The 20,672-nt window shown below is 51.2% G+C and overlaps 2 protein-coding genes across 2 annotated transcripts in view; both read right to left on the bottom strand.

Annotated features, from left to right (window-relative positions):
• The window catches only part of OSBP2 (oxysterol binding protein 2), a 93,841-nt gene extending 77,456 nt beyond the window's left edge, over nucleotides 1–16,385 (bottom strand). Inside the window, exons 1-2 of the mRNA XM_057383910.1 lie at nucleotides 16,050–16,385; nucleotides 8,354–8,431 (exon numbers count right to left, since the gene is read on the bottom strand). Of these exons, the coding sequence (XP_057239893.1) occupies nucleotides 8,354–8,431; nucleotides 16,050–16,315 (344 nt within the window). The 5' untranslated portion in view covers nucleotides 16,316–16,385. The remainder of the gene's footprint in view (nucleotides 1–8,353; nucleotides 8,432–16,049) is intronic.
• A 1,585-nt stretch (nucleotides 16,386–17,970) lies between these two features.
• IQCD (IQ motif containing D) overlaps nucleotides 17,971–20,672 on the bottom strand; it is a 7,037-nt gene continuing 4,335 nt past the window's right edge. Inside the window, exons 3-4 of the mRNA XM_057383928.1 lie at nucleotides 19,414–19,485; nucleotides 17,971–18,513 (exon numbers count right to left, since the gene is read on the bottom strand). Coding sequence (XP_057239911.1) covers nucleotides 18,229–18,513; nucleotides 19,414–19,485 — 357 coding nt within the window. The 3' untranslated portion in view covers nucleotides 17,971–18,228. The remainder of the gene's footprint in view (nucleotides 18,514–19,413; nucleotides 19,486–20,672) is intronic.

Here is a 20,672-nt window from a genome sequence, read left to right as displayed (position 1 = left end):
CCCTCCAGTCACCCCTATTTGCTGCTTGCTTAACTTCACAAGCTAAAATACCAAAGATCCAGAGGTGGAAAATCCCACCAGGACTTTGGGGCAAATACCCACCAAGACGTTCAGCTGCTGCTGAGTTTATCCCATCAGTTACCAGCTCATGGAAGGTCTGTTCCAGATCCCATCTCCTCCACAGCCACCAGGATACCCCCCGGACCTGGGCCAGGCCTGGCTCATGCGCTCAGCAGCTCATTTTGACCACACACAAGGCTCATTTGACAAGAAATAAATGTTATGCAGCTGATGAGAGCCTCAAGTAATCATTTTTCTCATTACAGCCTCTGCTTCCAAATTTTACTGGTCCTTCAGCCCCTGGGAAGTATGTTAAATGATCAGCATAAAGATCAGCCACAGTCAACTTGTGTTTATCTTTTCTCACCAGCACAGCCAAGGACATAACAGCACACAGGGCACACACAGTCAACATTAAAACMCAATTTTTATTCCTATCCCATCAATTCCTGTCCCATTTACAATATTCAGACTGGTTAAAAAAATCCTGGTTTTCCACACTACAGACTTCAGGGTTGTATTTGTTTCAAGCACAAGACTTATCCCATCTTYCCGAGATGGAAGGTGGGTAGAAGAGCTCACTTCCAGGAATTTTTCCCTTTCTGCAAGTTACTGTCAATGTTAATGTTTGCAGTACCTAATAAATTTCCCTCAGTGACAGCACATGAATTACAGTCTGTGACCTCAAACATCACTCTAAAGTCATCGCACTCCTGACTTCTTGCCAGCTTTCAAACAACACTCAATTATAGCCCAGGACCTCTGTGTGGATGAGATATTTCTTAGGGACAGAGATCTAGATGCAGAATCTCTTTCTGGATGAAATGTTCCTTAAAGATAGATATCCGGATGCAAAGCCCACATGGTTGCATAAAAATATTTTTTCCTCTATTTTAAGGCACGAGAAGAAAGATTAAACTTCACATTTAAATGCTGAACTGCTGCTCTCAGCCCTTGACTGAAATCCTCAGTTCAACAACCACTTTCCTATGGGTTTATGTGGAGGGGTGTTTCAGGTGTGCGTCCCGAGCAGATGCAGAGATGTTCCTGTAGTTCCATCTTTTCCCTAAACAGGGGAAAGAGCTGCTCTTGCACAAGGAAAACACTCAACACCAGCCAACAGCAGCGGCTTCTGCAGCCTCCTGCAATCACCCAGAACTTCATTCCATGAGAAATCCATGCTCAGCTCTACTGTCAGCRTATCCTGCTTCTGGGAGCAGTCACCCCTGGGGCAGTGGGCAGCAGAAGCAGCTGCCTGCTTCCAGAACAGATTCCAGCGGGCAGGAAATCGTTACTTGAGAGCAGAAAAAGGGAGCACGAACACACAAGGTGCCTCCATGACCTCCGCTACCCAGGAAATGATCAGATGATCCCTGAAGCACACGGAGTGTGGAGGTCAGCAATCTTGGGAAGAGAAGGTTTTCTGTAAAAGCAAAGGAAACSGAGAGAAATGCAAGCAGCACAGTAAATCATGTCAGCACTGAGTGCAAGAGGCACCARGGCACASTGCAAGACCTTTCCCATCCCTTACRACACCACCCAAAAAATAAAAAATGTTGGCAGCCRGCATTCCAGCTGCTGGAGATGCCAAGAGCTTTACTTAAAAGAGAAATCAAGAGTTAACCACTTACTGGGCCACAACTGGGACTGAGGGCGCTCTTGGATCAGATCCTGCAGGTGCCCAAGTGATCTTGGCCATCAGCCTGGGGACAGGCCTGGCACATCTCAGCTGCTTCACTGGGAGACCCGATGTCCTTCTGCGTTGTCTCACTGCCAGCACCAGGGTAAATGGCTTCCCASTGCCAGAGGGCAGGGATGGATGGGATATTGGGAAGGAATTGTTCCTGGGAGGGYGGGGAGGCCCTGGCACCTTGAGGGTGCCCAGAGAAGCTGTGGCTGCCCCTGGATCCCTGGCAGTGTCCAAGGCCAGGCTGGACATTGGGGCTTGGAGCAGCCTGGGACAGTGGAAGGTGTCCCTGCCATGGCAAGGTTGGACAAGATGCTATTTCAATTCCCTTCCAACCCAAACGATTCCATAAATCTATAACCCAAGACATGCTCTGGATTCAGCGTTCAGAGCTGTCCATTTACTGCAAAAACCCTAGGGATATTGACTGTGGGTTCCAGGGAACAGCCAAGAGGGAAGGCAAAATCCTTGACCTTCACAAGGGACAGCTCTCACGCACAGACAGGGATGACTTGCAGCTTGCAGCGAATTTCCCAGCTGCTCAGAACAGACTCTCAGTGCTATTTCAGTGCATTGTGTTGCAAGACAACTTGTGTGGTGCAACAAAAGCTCAGAGGTTTTAATGCAGAAACATTTGAGTTGTTTCAGCACAATCTTAGTCCTGCCCTCTGCTMCCATGCCCTTCATGCTCCCCTGGCCAAGCCTGGCCACCATCTCCCTGCCCAGGACCCCTTCACACCTCCCAAAAAGACCAGCTGCCATCCCACCCCTCTGCTCCCCGCAGGAAAGGTTCACATCCATAAAAGCAGAATCAGCACTTTATCCCCAAGTCACCCCTTTCCATTCCAGCTGTCACTCAGGGAAACCAAGGGGCTTCCAAAGCAGCCTGCTGGACACACAAAGGCAAACAAGTGATCCACAGAATCATGCAATGGGTAGGAAGGGTCCATAAAGCTCATCGAGTGCCACCCCCTGCCATGGGCAGGGACACCTTCCACTATCCCAGGATCCTCCAAGCCCCAATGTCCGACCTGGTTTTGGACACTGCCAGGGATCCAGGGGCAGCCACAGCTTCTCTGGGCACCCTCAAGGTGCCAGGGTCTCCCCACCCTCAAAGGGAACAATTCCTTCCCAAGATCCAATCTAAATCTACGCTCTTTCAGCTTTAAGCCATTCTCCCTTGTACTGTCACTCCAGGCTCTTGTYCAAAGTYCCTCTGCAGCTCTCTTGGAGCCCCTTTAGCTGGTGTTTTTTCATGAGAAAAACCCCAATTTTACATCTTGCTTGGCCAGACAACTCTGCAAGCTCCCCTCCCCTCCCAGCTGCTCAGGCTCGGGGGAAACAGCAGGATTGTGCCAGGAGATCCCAAAATCTCCCCCTGAAGCCCAGGTCCTGGTGCTTCACAAAGGACATTTAAACCCTCTTTTCCCAAGAGCTCATGTCCAGCAGTTCCTGTCACAGGGACAATGCTGGGAATGGTTTATTTTTAGCTCTCAGCCGCTTTCATTTCTGTAGGAGCCATATCCGACACTGCCTTCAACAGAACACCTCCTCCCCTGCCTCTCAAACAATTCAAAACCTGACTGCTGGGACAGAAGCAGGGATTCTGGCTGCTCACCAGGACAAATCCCACCGGAGGAGGGGAGCAGAGAGGTGCCACACACAAGCTGGGTGCTTTGGCAGTGCAGGAAATCAGGGAAATCAGGAGAAGCAGACAGACATTTGCCATGTGTCCCAGCAGGATCCGTCAGCGATCCACGCTCCCAGTGAGGTGTGAGACAACAAACAAACACCAGAAGTGCAGCCAGCACCACAAGGAAGCCAGTCTTTTCCAAAGCTTTTTGTCTTTTCCAGCCAACAGCAGGGAGATGAACGATGCTYTCCAGTTTAAAACTCCCATGAGGTGAAGAGCACCTATTTATACAAATGTTTAAACAGAYAACAGGCCCAGCTTGGCCTAGAAGCCCCTCTGCATCCATGTGCTCCTTGAATGACTCCAGGAAGTGACTCGTGGCCCCTCTCTCCAGCAGAACGCTCAGCCCTGAGGGTCTCACCCTGGCAGGCTCAGCCACTGGAAACATTTCACCAAAAGAGCCCAAAGATTCCACCACAGAAGCCCAAAGGATGGCAGGGAGGACATGGGAAGTGTCCCAAGGGAGACGGAAGAGCCCAGCTGAGTTGCAGAGGAACAGGGCCCAGTGCTCAGCTGGTTTCCAGAGCAGGACTTCATCCAGAGGACAAATAAAGCTGTGACCATCCTCCTCCTTTCTTCCCATAATCCAGCAAGCTGCTTGAAAACTCATTTTTCTTATCTTCTCTGCCCAGTTGTATTTATTTAATCTTTTACAGGAAGAAAAGCAGGTTGAAACCTTCTATTTTTTATTTTATTAACAAAACTTATTCACTTTTATTTTACCAGCAGTTAAAAAAATGCTGTAAAAGGGGTTAGACACCAGGCCACTGCAGGGAATTCCCCCATATGAACATATTCCAGGAGTTTGATGATCCTTGTGGGTCTCTTCCAATTCCAGGATTTGTTATGATACTAAGAAGCAGACAGCAGTGAAAARCAGCACAATGCTCTTTTCCCAAGTGAGGGAGCGGGATCACATCGCATCCAGGCTCACTTAAGCTAAGCTGTTCCGACTCCAACACTTTGCACATGGGAGCAGATTCTTTTTATAGAGACCTGGCATGGTACAAACACTCCTTGTGAGGTTGTGTTTGAGGGATAAAGGTGCAGCAAGCGGGACGTGCCCCCATGAATTGCCATCACAGGACTGCACCGATCCCACACAGGGATTTCAAGCACCTCYGCTGGGTTTACATCAAGCCAGCAGCTCCATAAATAAACCAACTTGTAAATTAAGACTACACCTAATGGTATAATGGACTATTATATGATATAATGACAATAGTGTATTTTGAATTTGGAAATTAAAACTGCACCTAATGATAATAATGGAGTTTATGTACATGCCTCATGGGACAAAGCGCTTACTACTTATTTCCTTTACAAAGCAAATGGAAAACAGCAGAACTATTTGAAGGATGGTGTCTTGAATGTCAAACAAAACTCTAACTCCCTCTGTACCCAGGAGGATGCCTCACTTCAGGGCAATGCCTGATTTAATATCGGTGTTTTAGCTACTTTACAAATTCCTCCTTTCTAAAACTATAGAAATTGTAAATCTTCATGGAAATGCTCTGGACAAAGTCCACAACATTAAAACCTCACTGCATAAAGGCTGAATGAATTGGGATTGTTCTGCTTGGAGAGGARAAAGCTCCTGGGAGACCTCAGATCCCCTTGCAGGGCCTAAAGGGGCTCCGGGAGAGCTGGAGAGGGACTGCGGACAAGGGATGGAGGGACAGGACACAGGGAATGGAGGGAGGGGATGGATGGGATATTGGGAAGGAATTGTTCCCTGGGAGGGTGGGGAGGCCCTGGCACAGGGTGCCCAGAGAAGCTGTGGCTGTCCCTGGATCCCTGGCAGTGTCCAAGGCCAGGCTGGACATTGGGGCTGGGAGCAGCCTGGGACAGTGGGAGGTGTCCCTGCCATGGCAGGGGTGGCACTGGATGAGCTTTAAGGTCTCTTCCCACCCAAACCATTCCATGATTTCGTGATTAAAGATTATATTCCCCCTCCAGCCTGACCTGGTGACACCCCGGGCCTGGCACAGCAGCCTCGTGACACTGGGAAGGTCCCCGTTGCAATCCCACTGCTTCCCAGAAATGCATCAACACCTCCCTGCAGCATCCACAGGGATTCCTCCCGAAATTCCTCCCTGAAGCTCCCAGCCTCCACTGCTGGCAGAATGTGACTCTCACAATCACTAAGCCTGTTCAGGTATTGCTCATTTGGAAATCAATTGTACAAATCCTGATGGAATCGTTCTCATTCTCACAGCGTGCGCTTTGTTAACCTGCTTAAATTAACCTGCAACGTTCCAAAAATGAGGAATATCAGTTATGGACAGTCAGAGACTTCATTCCTGTGCTGCAAAGGCACCTTAACGCTGCAGCTGTGCAGCAGAACTCAATCCAGCCCAGTAATTACAGACCTTATCTGTGCTGGGATACAGAGCTGCAGCTTCTGAAAGTACTTACAAATGACAATTCCAGGCTGGATGTCTGCAGCTGTAAGGAGGGAAAAATGGGTTCGTTACAGAGCAACAAAGCACACATTTCTAGACCCCTACAAGTCAACTTCCAAATTCAAAACTAAATTTCCAAGGAGTTTGCATCCATAGGTTTTTCCTAAAGCTGAAGTCTTTATTGCTTTCCTTCTGGTGAAAAGTAAGGGGATGGAGAGGGAGAGGCAAATGCCATACTCAGTGTTTACCTAACAAAAAAATGTAGGTTCCTGGAAAAACAGTTCCAGTGCAGCACCCAGCTGGGACATCCCAGACACTGCACAGGCAAATAAATAGGGAAAATTCCTGTCCATCAGCTCCTAAGCCAATCCCACTCCGAAAAGGATCAGAAACACCACCGGGACTTTCTTTGCCTCTCCAAGTGTTCCAGCCAAACATTATTTATTATAAGCTTTAACAGATAAAAGCATGATAGAGCAGTAAATCACAACTTAATCCCATAAATTTGGTTTGCCAGTCCTCAGGCTGTCCCAGGGTCAGGATGCCCCTCAATTTAGGGTGCCATGGAAGGGTCTGTGAAACAGTCTGAGGGTTCAGACACAGGAATCACCAGGGCTCCCCAGCAATGCCAGAGCACGCCTTAGACAGGACACAGCTTTTTCTCATTCCCCATCAGCATCCAGAGAGCTGAAGGCTCACTAAAACTAACTAAAACTCACTAAAAGTGTCAGAAAAAAATCACGGAATGGTCCATGAAATGTGTCTGGAAGGCACTTCAGGAGGCCTCAGGTCTAGTCTCCTCCTCTGAGCATCTGCATCCACATCAGGTGGCTCAGAACCTTGTCTACCCACAGCTGGAATAGTCAGGAGTTCCTGCACCTCTCCTGAACCCTATCCCAGTATTCAGGCCTCTCTGCCAAGTGAACATGCTTCCACGGGTCCATGAAGGATTTCCCATGTGCTCACCRAGCCCAGGAACAGAGCCAGGCTCTRTCCTCTCACACCCTCCTGGGTCATCCCATCTCCTCCTCTGCTCCAGCCTCATCCTGAGGGGGCCCCAAACCAGACCCACAGCTCAGACAGAGCACAGGGGACAGTCCCTTCCCATAACACTTCTGCTAAYGCAGCCAAAGCCACCACTGACCTCTGGTGACTCCTGATCACCTTCCTGTCCACAGGGGCTSTTCTGCAAAGCTGCTTCCAGCCAGCAACCCCGGGGCAGGGCTGGCCTTTGCTGAACATCACGGGGTTCCCATTACCCTGTTGCTCCAGCCTGTCACAGTSCCTCTGAAATCCAGACCTRTGACCTCTCTGCTCCACTTGGCATCACCCACAGCCCGGCTGCGAAGGCRCTCACCCGTTAATAACCACATTACACAGCAAATACTGCAACTAATGAAGTGTGATCTTATCACAGCTAGCAAGAACCGATCAAATTGTATGTACTCCTGATCAATCCCTGAGAGGATACAGCTAATGGGTGCACCACCACCACATCAGCTCCCAAATGGGGTCCGGCATGTTGTGTACAACTCCAAGAGGGAGCTGATAGTGTGCCATATGTGCCAAATACAAGTTATGAAGTATTAAAATGATTATCAACCTTGTATCATCACAAAACAACTTTTGGTTTGAGCTCTCCCTTCCTCCTGCTTATAAAAATTCCACCACAGCAGAGAAGCAAACCCAGGGAGCCAGCCCAAAGCAGCCTCTCCCCAACACAGAACACASAGACTCAGCTGACAAGGAATGGAAAACTCTGCTGGGATAAAATAAAGCCGTGGAGTAGTTCCACCTGACCACACACTATAAACCTGTAGTGCCTTCTGCTCCACAAGCCCTGCTGGGAAATATTAGTGGCAACTTGGGAATAATAAACAACAGACAAACAACATCCAGAATCAGTCACAGGAACATGCATTCTTGGAAACAGCAAGGTCTCAGTCTTCCAAGAACAAAGGATGGGGCTGCTGGAAAACACAGCCCTAACACCAGGCACCACCCAAGCATTCCTGGACAGAGCCCTTCMAAACAGGGCCTCAAACCAAAGGCTGAAACTTAACGCAGAATCACAGAATTGTGAAATATCCTGAGCAGGCAGGGACCCACAAGGATCATYCAGTCCAGCTCCTGACCATGCACAGACCCCCCAACAATTCACCCTGTGCATCCCTGGGAGCAGCATTCAAATGTTCCTGGAGCTCTTGCARCCTCGGARCCATGCCCATTCCCTGGGGAGTCTGTTCAGTGTCCAACCACCATCGGGGGGAAGAACCTTTCCCTATCTCCAGCCTGACACAGCTTCATTGACTCCTCACGGGCTGTGGGCACAAGTGCCACCCCCACTTGCTGCACAGSACCTCCACATCTCTCCAAAATCTGCTCCTTTAATCCTGTGGTCTCCACTCCTGCACAGCCCTGGAGAGGAGGGGCATGTCAGTGTCCCACTGGCACGAGCACATCCCAGTCACCCATGTCCATGCTGCAGGCAAATCCACCCAAACTCACCCCATCTTCCGAACCGGGACTGGTGTATTTTTCACACGCTTCCAAGAAGAGCCACCACTCCTGACAGTTGCAGAAGACCTGAAAAAAAAAGTTTGTGGAACCACCCCTGTGCATTTCACAGGAAAAGAGAAACTTCAAAAATCGTGAAGATTTCCAGAGCTGGGGAATTAGTTGCCATGGATATTTGSTGCTGTGACAAATACTCTAATTCTGTGCTGGGGTGAGTGACAGGCACAAAGCACCAAGTCAGCTGGGAACAGCAACACAGCGCGACTGGAACACAGCACACACAGCCCTGTGTCTCTGGGAGCATCCCTGAGGAAAACAAAGCCATGGACCTCAACACACCACCAGCACCAGGAGGCCAAGTGACTTCCTAAAGGAGCTTTGCTCCTRTCCAGGTCACCAGTGCCAGCCCCTGTTGTCTCATCTGTGGCCGTGCCAAGGGAAGGAGAGTTCACTGTTCTCTGAGAGTCCACCCAGCCACGGTGTTCAGGTGTGCCAGCCAACCAGCCTGAAGCTGGTGAAATCCTGAGAGGATCTTACACCAGCAACACACAARCAGCAGGTGAAAAGGACATTTTCCTGCTCTATTTCTTATAAAGTTCCTAGCAGAAACCTGCTGTAGCTACYAATAACAGATTAAGAATCACTGCTTTGTGTTACAGAAGGAAAAGAGAAAGGCAGTGACTCCCAYTTCACCATGTTTACCCCCACATGCGTTGCAGAAGCTGCTTTAAACAGCCCCGCGTGCCCAGACAGTGCTCTCATCCAGAAAGATTGGGAGAATTAAGACTATTTTTAGGGGCTGAAGCACCTCCCCCTGAGTCACTGCAGGGACATACATCTATCTGGTCGTGATTCAAAGCAGAAATAGCCTCGAAGAGTTAGATAAAAATAAAAAAAAAAAAAAAAAAAAAARCCAGGAAAGTGGATACTAACAGAGTTTGGTGTGAAAGGAAGGGCAGAGAAAACATGGGTGACAGCAGGTTTGTGCCACAGTCAACAGTGCTGACACAGCATCAGCTCCATCAGTGCACAGTGTGTCATGATGTGACCTGTAAGCAGAGCCAAGCTCACAGCGATGTCTCACAGTGAGGAGCAGCATCACCTGGGGACAGCACAGGCCAGGTACAAACCAGCCCTGCCAGGAGCACTGGCTTGCAGAGGGGAAGCGCATCCCAAGTGCCTGGAAGGGGACCAAAGAGGAGATTTGTTCCCGTTTGTTCAGCTTTCATCGCGGAGCTCCGCTGACACGCAGTCCCACGCTCCCATCTGCATGTTTAATTGCAGCGTTGATCGGTTGGCAGCCCAAGGCTCGGCACTGGCCCTGCACACACAGCTGTGAGTCAGCAGCCGCTGCCCCAGCACCACACACACATCCAGCTCTGTTTGCCTCCAGCTTCGACTCTGCCTGCCCAGCCCGCAGCCGGCAGACACAGGAATATTATGTCATTAATTATTAAACAAGCTTTTTGATCGAAACCAAACAAAGGCTGACGTAAAGCGTGGAAAGATCCCTGCCACGGTGCTGTAGGAAATGATACAACAATTGAACGGTATAATGAGGACCTGAAGGGATATTAAACACCTCCAGTTAGTGCTTCCTAAACCTGAGCTATCTTATTTAAAGATAAATCTCCAGGATGCTGCCTGCCCTTCTGACTGCAGGCTGGGACAGCTCACATTTCAGGGTGACAACCTGAGCTGTTGGCCATCAGCACCAGAGCTGACAGACCTACAGGGAGCAGAGGGCTCTGATATCACTGATAGCACTTCAGGTACCTAAAATTACCCAGCTACAATAATTGATACACAAGCACAAAACAATACAGAGAAGCTCAATAGTCTGACCTGCTGCAGCATAACTCAACCTACAGATAATGAATGTCCTCGTTGTTCAGAGGCGAGTTCAGAGCCCATTGCACTGATTGGAAACTCCTTTYGAGGGGAAAATGAGGCAGGATACAGGGATACTGAATGGAAAAGCACAGCAGGTTCTTCACAATACTCCTGACAAGAAAGATCAGCTCCTTCCCGGTGACTCACTGTGGGTACAGAGGATGATAGGCCATACAAGCACCAACTTAAACCTGTAATTGGAGCAAGCCAAGTTGGAGCTGAACACATATTTCCCTGGAAAAAGACAGGCAGAGGAGCTGCAGGAAGAGGCAGGTGATTCCAGTCACCTCTGGAGCAAAAGGACAGCCGTTGTGCTCCTGGAACAACACGGCAGCAGAGGGACCGAGGGCTGGCAAGGGTTTCCCAGGGGTGAGCACAGCCATGGATGTCCCAGAGCAGGAGCCAGCCCACACCAACCTCTGCTCCTAAAGGTCAGCACAGCCTCTGCTGTCCCACTCCAGCAGAGCTGAGGCAGCTGCAGCACTGTGCAGGAGAGATGCAGGGCTGGCCAGTGACCCCCTGCCCTTGCCCAGGACAGCAAAGCAGAACTACACCAGCATGTGCCCCACCAGTGGAAACGGGACCAGGTGAAACCAGAAACGGGTGACGGGCACCTCCCTCAGGTAAGAACCCAAGAAGCTGAGCCCATAAAAACCCTCCATACCTGCAAACTGCTCCAGGAGTGAAAACTGCAGGGTGAGCCAAGCTACCTGAGAGATCCCTGCACGACCGACCTTGACACAGCAGCACAGGCTGCTGTGCTTCCACGCGGATCCAGAGTGCTCTGCCCCTCTCAAAGTTTAGTTCTGYACATGACAAATCAGTTATTTCTTCTGCAATTCCACCAAATGAAGTACTTGAGCCAGTACAGAATCATGGAATGGTTTGGAAGGGAAGGGACCTTAAAAGTTCCACTCCCTTACCATGGACAGGGACACCTTTCACGAGACCAAGCTGCTCCAAGCCCTGTCCAACCTGGTCTGGAACACTTGCAGGGATGGGGTGAGGGACAACATCAATCACATATAACCAAATGAAGATGATATGGACAGAAAAAAAGCAGAAAGATGGTACATGGCTGCTGTTGCAGTTTGCAACCAGCAAACAGAACCAGGCAACAGCTATAAAACCCTCAGCCAGCACTAATAACCAAGCCATGATGGAAACATCCTTAAGGATGAGATCCTTAAGGATGAGATCCGTGTCTCACACCCTCCTGCAGAGTCAGCAGCAGTTGCTGTTCAGAGTCAAGTGAGCCCAACCTCCGCCGCAGAACTAAACTGGGAGCAGAGCTACCCAGCCTGGAACCAGCAGCCCAAAGAGCATCACTCCCCTCGCCCCACGGCGCCACTCAAATGCAACGTGGACATGTGGTGTCCCCACGGAGCTGTGCCAGCACCAAGTCCACAGGGACAAAGCACAGCAACGAGCTGCCTCTGGAATGGGCAAATAACAAGGAGCAACAGCAAAGCACCATATGGATGCAGCGAGTGCCATGGGAAAACAAGCTGACTGGGAACACCAATTATTCATCACTGTTTAAAAACAAGTAGCTCCAAGTCACCAGGAGCTGCAGGGCTGCCCTGGAAACCTGCACRCTCCAGCATTCAGAGAGTGACAAACACTCCAGAACTTGTCTACAGAGGGACAAGGTATTACAAAAATCATTGCAGCAGAGTGTGTTGCCTCACTCTATTATGTACAAGCTAAACATAAGGAAGTGTTTTCCCCTCCAAGGGTGTTCCGACACTGGAAGAGGGGCCTGGAGAAGCTCTGCACACCTTGGAAACTTCAGGAGCTGGAGCACAAGTGTGATGAGGAGAGGTTGAGGGAGCTGGGAAAGGGGCTCAGCCTGGAGAAAATGAGGCTCAAGTGGGCCCTTCTGGCTCTGGACAACTCCCTGACAGGAGGGGGCAGCCGGAGGAGTCAGGCACTGTTCCCAGAGAACAGGGACAGGAACAGAGGAAATGACCCCACGTTGCACCAGGGGAGGTTCAGGTTGGATATTGGGAAAATCTCTTCACTGGAAGCTTGGTCAGCCACTGGCACAGATACTCAGGGCAGCAGTAGAGGGATTTAAAAGCCATGTGGATGTGGCACCTGGGGACATGGGTCAGTGGCCACCTAACGTGTGGATGTGGCCACCGGGGATGTGGTCTTGGCAATGCTGTGGGAACAGTTGGATCAGAGGCTCCCAGAGGTCTCTCCTGGAAGCCCCAATCCCACCACATCTCTACCACCAGCAATGGGGTTCAAGCTCTTTCCTGAACTCCCCAGCTCAGCTTTCAGCACAAGACACAGAATAAAGCCCTCGGGGCTATGCTTGAACCCTTGTGATACCAACCAAGAGTTAACTGCTGGATAAAATAGAGCTGGTGAAGAATGCTGTGCCGGGAAACAGGGTTTTTCCAGGGAAATGAGCTGCAGGATGACCCAGACACGACAGCTGAAGTGCCCCAGGCACCCATCACTGCTCTTAGAGGAGAGTTAATGCTGCTTGATGGAGAAGACTTTTCCTTCCCAACAATAAAGGCACCACACACAACACGACATGGTTTTCCCCTCTCCATTTGTCACTGCTTTCATCTTTACACCCCAGTGCCCACACAAAGCACTGCTGAAAGCTCTCCAGACACACAGCCCACAGGTACCCAGCTCCAGCCCATCCCACAGAGGAGCCAACACATCCCAGAGCACTTGGAAAGGTCAAGGAGGTGCTGGGAGAACACAACACTCTTGGAGCATCCATGGTCACATGAGCCAACGCAGATCTTCGATGAATTAATACTCACCTGAAGATCCTTACTAATCTCCTTGAAAACACTTATCTGTTCAAGGTGATTAGATTCTCCCGTACAGAGCCGCTAATTATAGATAATGATAAATCTGACTGGCAGCCTGCCAGGAGTTCAGAGAGAGTTTGGATCATTAGCAAGTCAAGCAGACTAGTCCTGCATCCCCAAACTGCCTTCCCACKCCAGCAACACCAAATCAGCCAAAAAACTTGGTCAGAAACAACCTAAGAAGGACAATCAAGGGCAACTAAAATGGTCCAGCTATCTTCCTGTGGGTTTAAGAACTTCCTAAACCTTCACACCTCACTCTAGAGGAGGGTACTGCACAGGAACTCTTCAAGAATTCCTCAGCTGTGTTATTTTTCACAGGTTCAGAGCAGAGAAGCAAAAAAGATGAAAGCAAAAGCAGATGAAGCTTCCCTGGCAGCAAGACTTGATGTCTTCATCGATGYAGCAAAGCTGCAGGAGGCTTTAAATGCTCCATTTGGGAAAAATGCTCTAATTAGAAGCTTTAATTCAGCAAACTGTCCCCGTGAAACCAACTGGGCAGCAAATAGGCACCGCATTTGAGCAAACCCCTTGGAGCGGCTCCYGATGGATGGCACGGCACCCACCCACCCACTGGCACGACTGGGGACGCTGAGGGGACAACAGGGATTTCATGAGCTCAACCCTGCAAACCAAAATCCTTCCAGGCAACGTGACAGGCTGGGGTTTTAATGCTAAAGAGCGAGCGGCAGGAAATCCAAATGGAACAAAAAGCTTCAACCTGGAACTGAATCAATCCCCTTGAGGACACAGCTTGGGCATCACAGGGCAGCTTTCTCCGTTTAGATGATTTTAGGAGATAAGCAAAATTAAGTTTCTATGAAGCCACTCCCAAGCAGCCACWGCTAAATCAGGTGGGTTGTGTAGCTATAAAGGTGACAACACAAAAAGAGTGCAGCACTTCACCTGCAAAGGGAGGAAAGGAGACTTCTGGTGTGGATCWGCTGAGCTGGGATGAGCACAAACAGGCATCAGAAAGCCAGACCTGTGACTCTCACAATGCCAGAGACCTCTATAGAATATATATAGATACACAAATATAGATACATGCTCTTTATCAGTGAACAGGCAGCAGCCTGACACCTGCCTGGYTCCTGCCATGGAGCTGGAATTTGTATCAGAATGGAAATGCCAGTTTTTACCCCAGACTGTCTCCCAAGAGCACTCCCAGATGAGCAATTCAAGCTGACACAGCCACTATTTCAGAGCAGTTTTGAAGAGTATCATGGAGGCTTTTCTCCATTTAAGAAAGACTTTACCACGTGTTCTGCACTATATTTTTGTACTCCTGACTCACAACCAAATTAACTCAGTTGTCATCAAGCCCAGCGATGAGAAGAAGCACAAAACCCTCCAGCATCCCTTTCCCCAAGCAGCTGCTGGTTTGCCCTGCCTGAAAGCTCCACAAAGTTTCAACTTTTTCACATGCTGCTCAGAGTAATTTCCCTGGGTGTTTCTGTTTGTTGCTTCAGCCTAAAACAGATCAAATGGTCTTAAAATAAACCTGGTTGTTCCCATCTAAAATAATTGTTGMAGAAAACCACTTGTTTGCTCATGACAGACTTGGCATTAGCTCACAAAAATAATATTCTGACATGGCTACAAGCAGAGTGTTAAAACTCCAACAATCTTTTYGAGCAGAGTTAAAGCATTCCAGAAAGGATTACAGTAAATTAGCTGAATTAATGAGAGGTAACTACATTTTTTTGGGGGAGAGATTGTTTGGGTTAAGTTCTTTGAGGGTTTTCAACAACCTCAAGCAAACAAACACATCATTTACCTTCTGCACTGCTACCTTCTGTGGTCCGACCCCAGGACCCAAGTTCCAGGTCTCTCTTAAGAGCTGGAAGAATTCATATTCATACCTGACAGGGAGCTGGAGCTCTGGGATCTGCTTCAGGCTATGTGTCAGCAGCTGGAGCTGAGAGGAAATCAGCTGATGAACTTTATGTCGGGAACAAAAACAGCTTTGGCATGGCCTTTACAGAGAATTCCTGTCTCAGAGGGGTTTGGCACTTTAAAGACTTTTTATTTTATAAACCTCAACCATTTCTAATATCCGGGATTGTTTCCGTGTCCTGAAGTACAGCCAACATCTGCTCCACAACACTGAGGGTGACAGAGCACTTGTGTTCCAAGTGACAAGAATAAACACGATCCAAATCACAGAATCTCCGAACGGTTTGGGTGGGAAGGGACCTTAAAGCTCCTCTCGTACCACTCTCCTGCCACGGACACAGACACCTTTCTAAACGGTAAAAAAATCCAACATTCGCGTTTGTATTTTCACCGCTCAAGTGAGACAAGCAGCGCAAGAGAACTTYCAAAGATGACACCACTTTGGATTCAGACTCGCAGCCTCGGGGCGTCTGACACGCTGAGCCCACAGCCCGTCTGCACAAACCCACCGCGTCAGACAGCACAGGGAGCCAGACACGGCTCTGCAATCACTGCTGGAGCTTCCCTCCGTGCCTCAGGAACGTAGCCCCAGCCTGGGCTGACTTGCCAAGCCCGACATCCCCGGCACAGCATCCCAGGCCATCCTCCCACCGCCACCGCAGCGCTCGCAGCCACTGGCACTGCTGGGGGAAGGATTCCCAGGCTCTGGCAGGGAAACCGCAGCAGCAGGAGCAGGTTACACAGTGAAGGGAAAAGGGCTTGGGTTGTTGGGCTGGAAGGGGGGGATTTTGGCAGTTGAGGCAGCCGGAGCTGCTGCAGCAGGAGGGGAGGGAGGGATAGGATGSAATGGAGATCCAAAGCTCTCGATCCGGGGGCCCCGCTGCCCCGCACCGGACCCCGCCGCGGCTCTSCAGGATCAAAACCTGAGTTTGTCTTTAAGAGAGGAAAAAAAAGGCCAAACTGAGCAATACGAGGCGATTTTCGCTGTACAGCAGCGCAGCCCCCGTGGTCCCCCTCTCGGYGGCCCCTGCCCGGCCCCCCGGCCCCGGTACCTGTAGTAGCTGAGCAGCCCATTGCTGAGCACGAACCAGCGGCGCTGGTAGCCCTTCAGGTAGTTGGTCCACTTGAAGAGCCACCCCTTGTAGGTGTCGGAGCCCGGGGGAGCGGCGGGCGGTCCCCCGGCCGGGCCCCCGCCGCCGCGGCCGCCGGGCTCGCCGCTCATGGCCGGCAGCTCGTGGCAGGCCAGGCAGGGGACGGCGCTGAGGAGCGAGACCAGCCCGCGGGTGCCACCGCCGCAGAGCGCGGCCGCCTTCCCCATAGACCCCGCGGGGCCCGGCCGAGGCTCCGCCGCTCCCGGGGCGGCCCCGGCCCGTCCGCACCGACCGGGGGCGGCGCCGCCGCCACGTGACCGCCACGGGGCGGGGAGGGGGGGCTGAGGGCGGGGGCGGCGCGCGCCCCCCGGCGGCGGGGCGGGAACGGGGCGGGAACAGCGCGCGCCGCCCCCGCCCTCACCCCTCCCCCGCCATTTTGACCCCCCGCCGCCATTTCGTGCCAGGGGGCGGACTGGGGGGAAAGGTTGGGAATTGTTCCGTACAAATTTTCCCGTTAAAAATTCTCTTTGGGTCGCCTGCCCAGCCGGGAGATTAAGCTCCATCCCATTGTCCCGCTCGCCTGCTCCCTCTACCAGCACACAGACTTGGAGTTTATGTCTGAGGGGATATCTGTGCCCAGGGTATTGTGGAGGCCTGTGGCAGGTGCTGTCCGGCTGGCTGTCCCCACATACACTGAGGGCTTTTCTTCCCTTCCTTCTTCCCTTTCCCCTTTTCCMCTTCTCTYATTTTCTCCAATCCCTCTTCCCCCTTGCCTCTGCCCTTTTCCCACTTCCCCATCATGGATCACATCTCACTCATCWCCCTGATCCACTCTGATCTCCCTGATCCCATTATTCTCACCCATCACYTTCACACACTGTCCCAGTGCTGCCAGGAGCTCAGGGAGTCAGGGGGCTCCCCCAGCTCTGGAGAGGGCACAGTGCTCCAAGCCCTGAGATCCAGACCAAGCAGCTCCAGGGATGAAGAAAGATGTGGACTGACTCCATGCACTACTCTGGGCTGTGCTCCTGCCCCACTGGAGCAGAGCGAGCAATTCCTCCCTGGCGAGTCCTTCAGCCAGGAGCACCAGTGACACTGAGGCAGGCCTTGGGACAAGTCCTGGCTCTGCAACAGCCTGAGAGTGCTTTGGGCTGCAAAGAACTGCTTTTCAGAGAGCCATGGAATGGGGTGGGTTGAAAGGGACCTTAAAGCCCATCCCAGTTCCACCCCTGCCATGGGCAGGGACACCTTCCATTATCCCAGGCTGCTCCCAGCCCCAATGTCCAGCCTGGCCTTGGACACTGCCAGGGATCCAGGGGCAGCCACAGCTTCTCTGGGCACCCTGTGCCAGGGCCTKCCCACCCTCCCAGGGAACAATTCCTTCCCAAYATCCCATCCATCCCTGCCMTCTGGCASTGGGAACCATTCCCCYTTGTCCTGTCTTTCCGTCCCTTGTCCCACATCCCCCTCCCATTCTCTTAGAGCCCCTTTAAGCACTGGAAGGRGCTCTAAGGTCTCCCTGGAGCCTTCTCTTATTCAGACTTATGTTGTGGCAGGAACTCTTAGGCTGTTGCTGTTTGGGCACTGAAGCCTCCCTGGACAAGGAATGTTCTTCTTGCTGTAACTACCCCCCAAACTATCCACACGTACCAACTTCTCAAAGTCTCACAGATCCCAGCATCTCTTGTGGCTGCCAAGAAGGAAACACACCTTCCCTGGACGTGTCTGTGGAGAGAGGGGCAKCCCCATTCCACTGCTCTCTCCTGGGAAGGGAGGCTGCAAGGAAGGGCCCTAAAGTTAGGAGTGGGCTGTCAACTCCACACAGGCAGGACTGGACAGGATGAGGGCAAGCGGCCTCAAGGTGTGCCCTCAAGGTGTGCTAGAGGAGGTTTATATTACATATTAAGAAAACTTTCACGTGGGACAGACTGCCAAGGGAAGTGATGGAGTCACCATCCCTGGAAGTGTTCATAAAACATGTGGATGCRGTAYTTGAGGACATGGGTTGGTGGTGAACAGGTTGGTACCRGCTTGACTTGATGACCTTAAGCATCTTTTCCAACCTTAACAATTTAATGCTTTTATCTGGAAGAGCTTGGACCCAGCAGCTTTGCCAGGGAGAGAAAAGGGATTTGGGGCTTTATTTCTTGCCCCTGCCCTTGGCCCTGGCCTTGGCCCTGGCCTTCTTCAGCTCTGCCTTGTAGGTGGAGCGTACCAAGTAGCCTTTCCAGTAGGCCTGGATGCAGGCAGCTGCACGGTTCCTGTTGGCCAAAATCCGCTCAGCCTCCTCCGCCCTCTCCTTCAGTATCCTGCGCTCCTCCAGGATTGAGTCGTACTCCTGGATCAGTGTAGCRTGTTTCTCCATCAGCAGGGCCAGCTGGGCCTTCTCCTCGTTGTACTCAGCCTCAATCTCGTCGTAAGTGGCCTGGCAAGACAGCAGGGGTCAGGGGCAACAGGCCAGCAGCTTCTCCCCACATCCCCAGGTGAGGGTCCTGAAACCCATCCCAAAGTCATGGAACCATGACTAGCTGGAGCCTTTCCAAAGGAAAGCAGGTGCTCAGCATCCAGGGAATTCCATGAAATGCTGGGTCCTTTGATGCTCCCCTGAAAAATCCTCCCACCATGGAAGATTTGGGAACCAGCAGTGTGGGGATGGGTCTGCCTTGACACATTCTGCCCCAAATGTGAGGSTCCTGCCTCCCCACAGACAGGAAACTAAACTAATCCCATTATTAAACATCAGACGGGGGATCATTCCTTASAATTAGCAGAAGGTTTCAGGCCCTTCCCTGCATTTGGCTGTGTTAGGAATCCAGCAGCTTTTATCCAGCCCCATAAATAGTGCAAGAACAGGAAAGCCACCAGGGCCTTCCCAGAAGCACATTTTTGGGGGTGCTGATGTGACCCTCAGCCTGTTGTGGCTCAGTTGGGTGCAACACTCAGCACATCCTTTAAGGTCCTAAGGTCCCTAAGGTCCTGCTCCAGCAGGAACAGGAGCAGGATTTGGATGCCAGGTAGCGCCACAAGGATTGAGGATTGGGGCAAAACTGAAAACCTATTTACTGGCATCAGGTGGATGTGCCTGACAGAACATGGTGACCCACCTGACCCCAAAAACTGTGGAATTTAGCAGTGAATGTAACCTTTCCTAAAGCCAAAGCAGCAGAGGACTCCTGGACACATAGACCCTTTTCCGGTAGTTCATCTGTATGCAGAACTGCCKCTCACTTCCATGGCCTCCTGAGTAAGAGCCATGCATCCCTTTGGACAGGAATCTACCAGAGCAAATCACCTCATGGCAGAGAAAAGCACTTAAAGCCAATACCTGTCTTTCTGCCATGTCTTTGTCATATTTCTGGACCCATTTCTCAATKTCACTCTCCGTGTTGCACTTCTCCTGAAACGCAAAACAACATCAGATTATTTCAGGCACCTGAGGCCTGTTAAGAAGTATCCTGACTGAGAAAACATAACAGCTTTGGTGGCATCATTACATCTGAGTGTTACACTTCCTCCCTGTAACAAGCTTCCCTCAGCTGATAAATTCTTGGTTTGCCCTGGTTTGAAGATTCTCCTGGGACATTCCCAAAGGGATTTATTTGGTTTACAGCTTGGAGCTGAGGGGCTGAACAGCACCTGGAAGTTGCTTTCTGCAGGAGGAAATGAATGTGTCTGATGGAATGTGGCAAGTCATCAACAAACTGGGGCAACCAGCCTGAAAATGAAGCAGTTGAGAACTGCAAAACATGAACGTGGGACAGAAAGAATTCAGAGGATGGTATGTTTTAAAATAAAGAYATTTCTGGCTGTAAAACAGTTCAGCAGGGGCTATACTGCTCTACAACCTGGGGCAGTTTACCTCCAGCTCTGGATGTGTGCTCTGTGCAATCATTCCTGCTCCATTTCCTGTGTGGCACTGCCCCAGGATGTCCCAAGGGCTCCCAGGCCATCACGAGGCCACACCTGAGCTATTTAGACCACAAGTACAACTTGTACTTGCTGAGGAAAGGAGGTCTCTGTGGTCAGTAAATGCATCTGCCTGAGTGCTGGAATGAGCTGAGCTTTCTACCAGCAGCCCTGCTGTGGCAGGAACTGCCTGACATAGCTGCAAAGGCAAAGATTTTGGGGGTTGTACTGCAGCTCTAACTCAGGTTTGATGCTTTGTCAGTGCCCAGCCCTCTGTGCTGCACCACGCAGGGCAAGAGTGACAGGTGCCCCATCACCAGCATGGGCTTCCTGCCCATGGGAGGCTGTGCTGGTTTGGAGGGAATACCCAGAGTAAGCAAAATGAGAAGGAAAATGCCCTTTTTGCATTCTAGATTCTGTGTCACCAGTATATATTACTGAGGGCAGAGCTGTTGCTACAGGGGCCTGAGCCTGCCTGCTGCTCCCATTCTACCTCCTGTCTCTGCTCAGCTCTGGGGACTTYRGGGTGCTGGTGGGTGAGGGCTGGACTTGTCACAGCCCTGAACCCCTCMCCCACACCCTGGGCTGTTTCCCCAGCGTGGGCAGCAGAAAAGTGGGGGGTTCTGTCCCTGCTCAGGTGCAGAGCTGCCCTGGGGCCCAGCACAGGAGGGACCTGGA

This window comes from Malurus melanocephalus, unplaced genomic scaffold (genome assembly GCF_030028575.1).
Source record: "Malurus melanocephalus ecotype Western Australia unplaced genomic scaffold, MMel_1.1 scaffold_669, whole genome shotgun sequence".
In the NCBI taxonomy this organism is placed as follows: Eukaryota; Metazoa; Chordata; class Aves; order Passeriformes; family Maluridae; genus Malurus; species Malurus melanocephalus.
Note: the sequence above shows the minus strand (reverse complement) of the source record. Positions and strands in the feature narration are given on the sequence as shown.